General features: G+C 38.2%; 1 protein-coding gene across 1 annotated transcript; it reads left to right on the top strand.

Moving 5' to 3' along the window:
* The first annotated feature begins 409 nt into the window (after positions 1 to 409).
* On the top strand, positions 410 to 3,480 carry LOC148934133 (receptor-like protein EIX1). The gene is made up of 2 exons (XM_089062364.1): positions 410 to 3,048; positions 3,121 to 3,480. The coding sequence occupies exons 1-2, from the start codon at positions 447 to 449 to the stop codon at positions 3,402 to 3,404; spliced, it is 2,886 nt and encodes a 961-aa protein (XP_088918490.1). The 5' UTR covers positions 410 to 446; the 3' UTR covers positions 3,405 to 3,480.
* Positions 3,481 to 7,581: the final 4,101 nt, after the last annotated feature.

Below are 7,581 nucleotides of genomic sequence, written 5' to 3'. Positions count from 1 at the left end.
AATCATCGTTTACTTCAAAATTTTCCAAATTTATTTTTTCACAATTCTCCATTTATTTTCAATTTATTATAAATATGGACCAACTTTGCCGGTCTAGAATGGAATTCGATTCATTTGAGGCGAGAAAAAGAGAGTGCTATATTTGCTAGATGGTAACTTCAAAGAAGGTTCCCCACTCTATATCTAGCTACAGTTGACAAAATCATCTATTTCTTCAAAATTTTCCAAATTTATTTTTTCAAAATTCTCTCATTATTTTCAATTTCTTATAAATATGGACCAACTTTGCCAGTCCAAAAAGAAATTAGATCCATTTGTGGTGAGAAAAAGAGAGTTCTATATTTTCTAGATGGTAACTTTCAATGAAGGTTCCCCAACTCTATTTATAGTATCTACCTACAGTTGATCCAAAACTCAAATCTCTACAAACTCCCAAGTCTCTGCAAATGATGCGCAACTTCAATACAATTCACACACCCTATATTTTCTTCTTCATTTTCTCCATATTCTCATTAAAACTAAGCTCCTCTATCCCAAACAATGACATTTTCTGCCAAGAAATCGAAAAACAATCACTTCTAAAGTTGAAACGATCTTTCAAAGATCCAAACAATCTTCTTTCCTCATGGGATACCAATGTTGATTGCTGCAAATGGAAAGGTGTAATCTGCAGCAACTCAACCGGCCATGTCGAACAACTCCATCTCCAAAACAACCCTTCACTTCAAGGCCAAATCAATCCATCTCTGCTCAATCTCAAACACCTGAGATTCCTCGATCTCAGCCAAAACAACTTTAGAAAAACAATCCCTTCCTTCCTCGGATCGCTCGAAAACCTCCACCATCTCAACTTATCCAACTCCGGATTTCATGGGAGCGTACCGCCTACCATCGGAAACCTTTCCAATTTGGAGACGCTGAGCATGTCTGGGGACGGGAACAAGCTGGCCTCAGACAACCTAGAATGGTTGTCCGGGCTCAGGAAGCTGCAACGCCTCGACATGAGCTTCGTCAACCTCAGCAGAGCCAGCTCCAACTGGTGGGAGATGATCAACACTCTCCCTTCTTTGCAAGAGCTGCATTTCCAAAATTGCAGCCTTGTGAATATACCTTCTCTCACTTTGAACAACACTACTGTGAATATATCGTTTCTCACTTTGCTCGATCTCTCACACAACAATTTCCACTCTCAGTCCATCCCGCCATGGATTTTCCAGCTCACCAAACTTGAGCATCTTGACCTGAGCTTCACCAACATCAACGACCCGATTCCAACAGTTAACAAAGCCACCAAACTCCGATATATGGATCTCTCGGAGAACCGTCTAAACTCCACAATCCCGGATTGGCTCTACTCCTTAAAAGATTTGGAGTTTGCATATTTCAGCTATAGCTCCATGCTTGGCCCCATCTCTAGCAATGTTGCGAACCTAACATCTCTCAAAACCCTCAGTTTTTTCGGAAACCAGCTCACCGGGAAAATTCCCAGAGAGATTTCCAACATGTGCGGGCTAGAATTTCTGTTCTTGACGTACAATCAGCTGGAAGGAGACATATCCGATTCGTTCGGAAACATGTCGGATTGCTTCTTGAATTCTATCAAGCTCCTCTGCTTGCGAAGCAATCAGCTCTACGGCCGCATCCCAGACAGCTTCGGAGATTTTAAGAAAATCCAGTTCCTCCATTTTGGCGGGAACTCGTTTTCCGGTCCGATCCCGGGCAGCCTGGGGAAGCTGTCGTCTCTGCAGGAATTCAGCCTCTACGGCAACAATTTCTCGGGCAGCCTGCCCGAGAGCTTCGGTCAGATCTCGAGCTTGGAAGAGCTTTACATCGATGACTGTTTTCTGCAAGGGACCCTGACTGAGAAGCACTTTTCGAATCTGAAAAACTTGAGGATTCTGTCAGCCTCTTCAAACTGCTTGCTTTTGAAAGTGTCGCTGGGTTGGGTCCCGCCCTTCCACCTCACGGTTCTCAAAGTGGCGTCGTGGAGATTCGCGGGCGCGGGAATTCCAAGGTGGATTGAATCTCAGAGGAATGTGTCGGAGCTTGATTTATCGGATACCGGAATCTCGGGTACTGTCCCCGGCTGGTTTTGGGAGATTCCGTTCTTGAATCTGACTAGAAACAATCTCCGCGGTGAGATTCTGAATCTAAGTCGAGCTCGGTATTTATACGTGAGCTCGAACAAGTTCAGTGGCTCGCTGCCCGGAGTTGGAGATGCTTTGGTTGAGATGGACTTGTCTAACAACTCGTTCTCGGGTTTCATGACCCGGTTCGTGTGCAATAGCTTGCAAACGAAAAAAGTCGAGATCCTTCATTTGGCGGGAAACCAACTGAATGGAGAGTTGCCAGATTGCTGGAAGGAATGGGCGTCGCTCAAGTACTTGAATCTAGGCGATAACAAATTATCCGGAGTCATCCCGAATTCAATAGGTTTTCTTGCAAATCTTCAGTCTTTGAATCTCTATCGCAACAGTTTTTCCGGCCATATACCTTCTTCGTTGCGTAACTGCAAACAGCTGCTGAAGATTGAGCTTTCGGAGAATCATCTTGATGGTAGCTTGCAGCCGTGGATTGGAACAACCTTAGTCAAGCTGAGGATTCTAATCTTGAGATCAAACAATTTCAACGGTGAGATTCCTTCAGAGATATGCCATCTAATCTCTCTCCAAATCTTGGATCTCTCACTGAACAAGTTTTCCGGTGCAATACCTAATTGTGTTCAAAATTTGACCGGAATGGCTACCAAGAGAAGCTTGGATCAATATGACTACTCTTCTTCTAGCTACAATGGGGCATCTTTCATAGATAGTGCATTAGTTGCGACAAAAGGGAGTATTTTGCAGTACGATACAATTCTCTCATTGGTCACGAATATCGACCTCTCTCGCAACAATTTGTGTGGAGAAATCCCAAATGGAGTGACAAGTTTAGCTGAATTAAGGTCATTAAACTTGTCGAAAAACAGCTTGACCGGTTTGATTCCTCGAAATGTTGGAGATATGAAGGAGTTGGAGTCGCTCGATCTATCAAGGAACTTCTTATCAGGTCAACTTCCGAGTAGCTTATATTTGGCGTATGCTTTGAACCATTTGAACTTGTCGTACAATAACCTTACAGGAGGGATACCAAAGGGCACCCAAATTCAGAGCTTTGACGTGTCTAGCTTCGTTGGCAATGATCTTTGTGGTCCTCCGTTGACAAGTGGTTGCAGTGGTGATGATGGAGAAGTCATGGAAGTGGCTAAGGCGGGAAAAGATGGAGATGGATTGAAAGTAGATTGGTTATATGTGTTTGTATCTTGTGGTTATGTGGTGGGGTTTTCAGTTGTTTGTGCTACGTTGTGGTTGAACAAGTCATGGAGGGATGCATATTTCGCATTTATTTTTAAAAAACATGTGTAACAATTTTTATCTATATAGTTTGTAAGTTCAGTTATTCAAAGCAAAATTCTTAATCTAATGTATTTGTTGTTTATTACAGTGTCTCTGGACCATTATGAGTTGCTCCCTCCGTAAATAGGAGTCCCGTTTTTTCATTTTAGTCCGTCCGTAAATAGATGTCCCGGTTCACTTTTACTATAAATAGTAATAGAGTCTCACCTTCCACTAACTCATTCTACTCACATTTCATTTAAAACTAATATATACAAGTAGTACTTCTATTCCACTAACTTTTTTTCATTCACTTTTCTTAACATTTCTTAAAACCCGTGCTGCCAAGAAATGAGACTTCGAATGACGGACGGAGGGAGTACAAGACATGATCATGCACATAGTGATCATAGCCTTGTCTTCAAAACTTTAGTTTTGAATTTATCCAAGTTAAATAGTACTTCCTCCGTCACAAGGAAGATGACAACCCCTTTCTTGGGCGGCACGGAGTTTCATGCAGTTTTATTTTGTGTGTTAAGTGGAAATCTAGAGAGAGAATAAAGTAGAGATAAATAAGTCATCTTGGATGAGACAAACCAAAAAGGAAAGTGAGACATCTTTAATGGGATGGTGGGAGTACTATTATTTAAATGAGATATTGAATTGTCAAATATGCATAGCTTGCATGCTTGACCCAAGATTTTGACACTGGGAGTCCAAATTACTACTCCCTCCGTCCTGGCTAAAATGACACATTCTTTGGCCGGCACGAGATTGCAGGAGTTATTGATTAATGTGTTTAATTGGAGAGATGAAAGTGAGTGTAAGTACTAAAATAGAGAGAGAGAAAGATGAATATTAATAGGAGTGATAAAAAGTGGTTGAACATATTAATTGGTGAGAGAAAGTTTACAAAAAAGATATGTGTCATCTTAGTTGGGACAAACTAAAAAGGAAAACGTGTCATCTTAAGTGGGACGGATGGAGTAGTAATAATTGTTGCATATTTTTGTGTTAACGACGCTAGATATAGCTCAACGTGAACATTTGGAGCTATTAGAGAGAGATGGTTGATGAGAGTTAACACATATTGACAAGTCAAAGTATCCTATACGACCAACACCGTATGTTCAATGTAACTCGTACTCCCTCCATTCCATAGTAATGGAGGCAATTCTTTTCGGCACAGAGATTAAGAAAAATTGTGTTATGTGAGTTAAGTAAAGAGAGAGTAAAGTGGAAAATGAAAAAAGGTAGAGAGATGTAGAGAGAATAAAGTAAGAGAGAGTAAAGTAGGTGTAGAAAAATGTGTTGACTTTTACTAAAAAGGAAAATGACTCTATTACTATGGAACGTACCAAAATGGCAAAATTACTCTATTACTATGAAATGGAGGGAGTATAATTTTTGAAATCTTTGTACTTGATTTGCATAGTAAGAAGTACGCATCTCAATGTGGTATATTCAGTGTTATATGTTAAGGACCTAAATTCCTAACGAACCGATAAAACGGAAAATAACCAAATAAAGAGAATCTGGTGCCCGTGAGGGTTGGCGGGGATAAGGATCTGGGCGGTTGTGCACGGGTTCCAACCCGTCGGGCAACGGCTATAGATCAGATATATATTCCGGCTGTGCGCGGAGAGATTCCGTTGGGCAGCAGGTAGCGTAGGGAATTACGGATTCAAATAATCACACATGGACTTGGCCAAAATAATATATTGATTGATTGAAATGAATAAAAAGATAACAACCTATCCCTATTTATAATACTGAAAACTAGCTTCTGGAACAAGAAAACAATATATGAGAAAGATATGGTGAGTCAAAAGATAACTAAATACTACTCCCTCCGTCCCACAAAAGATGTCACACTTGTGGGACGGCACGGGATTTTAAGAGGTTTTATTTTGTGTGTTAAATGGAGAGAGAAAATATTATTTTTATATTTATGTGAGAGAAAACTTTTTCCAAAAATGTAAATGTTACATCTTTTGTGGGACAAACTAAAAAGGAAAGTGTGACATCTTTTGTGGGACGGAGGGAGTAAGATATAGGGATCGTATCAACTCCTCCACGGTTGAAATCTACCTTGTCCTCAAGGTGGGAACCCACGACACCATGAATAGCATCACGATCAGAAGCGTTGGCGAGCTATATCCTCCTGGATCGAATGCACGCCAAATAGACAAACGTGTCCCGTCATCATCCCCATCAAATTTCATGTTTAGCCTGATGTTAAATGTCTTTGTGGCTAGTAAGCACTTCATAAATCCTTCATGTGGCAGTTCCTCATCCTCAACCCGTAGATCCATTGCTTCCATATGCATAGCAAGAAATTCACAGTTTCGTTTGCTAAAACTGACACCTATGCCAGGATCGAAAGCACACAAACGGATCAATGTGATCCTCTTAATTATATCATCTTTCTCTCTGTCTGCCACCTTCCTAGTAATCTCCTATCCTGCAGCGCATGTAAGTGCATAGACCATGACGGGGATAAGGATTTGGGCGGCTGTGTGCGAGTTCCAACCCGTCGGGCAACGGCTACAGATCAGATATACGTTCCGGCTGTGCGTGGAGAGATTCCCTCGAGCAGCAGGTAGCGTAGGGAATTAGGGATTAAAAGAATCACACTTGGACTTGGCCATAATATATTGATTGATTGAATGAATAAAAAGATAACAACCTATCACTATTTATAATACTGAAAACTAGCTTATGGAACAAGAAAACAATATATGAGAAAGATATGGTGAATCAAAAGATAACTAAATACTACTCCCTCCGTCCCATAATAGATGTCACACTTTCTTTTTTAGCACACTAGTGTTATCACCCGTGCTATGAACGGGACATAAAATTTTCAAATAATGAAGATAAATTCTAAGGTAAGTAGATTTAAAAAAGAGGATTAAAAAAAGAGGATAAAGAGAATATTAATGATGTTCATAATTAAGGATACGTGTTAATTACAATAAGTATTCATAACACTATAAATAATTAAAATTATTATAAAAAATAACAAAAGAGAAATGTACTTCTCTCAATCCACTTTAAATGAAACATTTCATATTCGGCCAACGTTTTTATACAATTTTAATTTCTGCTGTGAGTTGAGTAAAATAAAATAAAACAAATGACAAAGAGGAGATGTGCAGTGCGACTATGGATCAAAGAGTATGGATTAGTAAGAATAAGATATAAGATATACAAATAAAAGAAAATGTGCGACTTGTGACTCTTAATACATCAATATACAATTTATGTGAACTGAAGACTAACTTTTTCAAAAATAATCCAACATGAGAGACACATTGACCTTGACTTTTGTTAATCGTTATTGCATACGACATGGCCAAAAGGAAATTGTCGTCATTGGAATTTGAATGGCAACCTTAGATCAAATGGTATTAACAATTATAAAATAAAAATAAAATACAAAAGAAAAAAGAAAAAATAAAATAACATTTCGAGCCAATCCAGTGATGGTCATAGTTATCCAAATATACATGTAGTAATTTTTATATCACAAAAATTTGTGACACTTGTATGGTAAAAAGAAATTATAGTATTTGCACACTTGCATACCCAATTACATAAAAAAATGATTAAATATTTAATTAAACTTATATGCCAATGCATAAAAAACGATTAAGGCAAGTCTTTCATTAAAAAATGACATTTGAATATACATTTACAAAGTTAATGATATTCAAAACAAAGAGTGAAAAAAATTTACCGTCGTCTCAATTTAAAGTTGACGAAACGAAATTACTCTCATTGACTCATTCACAATATTATGAATTTTGTTCACCGTGAACAACATCACTTATAAGAATACGACTTTCAACGGATTTATCCACATCTGTTAAAAAAATACTTATATGCATTTTAAATTACATAAACAGAAAAATTGTATGATTAAAAATTTAGTTAACAAACTTATATTTCAACGTAGTATAAAAATGTGTTGAAGATAAAAGTCTTTCATGAAAAAGTTCCATTCCTAATGCATTTACATATATACTGGAGTACAAAGGATAACAATTCACACTTTTTAACATATTACTATAACAATAATAAAAATCAAAAGATAATAAAATGTAACATAGCCATGTAGGTTTTTTCCATCACCCAATTATAAAAATGAGTAAATAATACGCTGCATACTCATGTTGATTTTTTCATCACCAGAATGCCCAAT

Source organism: Salvia hispanica, chromosome 1 (assembly GCF_029641045.1).
Source record: "Salvia hispanica isolate PSC_SH4W2 chromosome 1, Shi_PSC_v1, whole genome shotgun sequence".
Classification (NCBI taxonomy): domain Eukaryota; kingdom Viridiplantae; phylum Streptophyta; class Magnoliopsida; order Lamiales; family Lamiaceae; genus Salvia; species Salvia hispanica.
The sequence above is the reverse complement of the archived record's forward strand: the minus strand, read 5'-3'. Positions and strand labels throughout refer to the sequence as shown.

What these genes read in the sequence shown, in the direction of transcription:
- LOC148934133 (XM_089062364.1), top strand. Translation starts at nt 447, where the DNA reads ATGATGCGCAACTTCAATACAATTCACACACCCTATATTTTCTTCTTC. An exon ending in ATCAAGGAACTTCTTATCAG is followed by an intron (nt 3,049 to 3,120) that starts GTCAACTTCCGA and finishes ATAACCTTACAG; the next exon opens with GAGGGATACCAAAGGGCACC.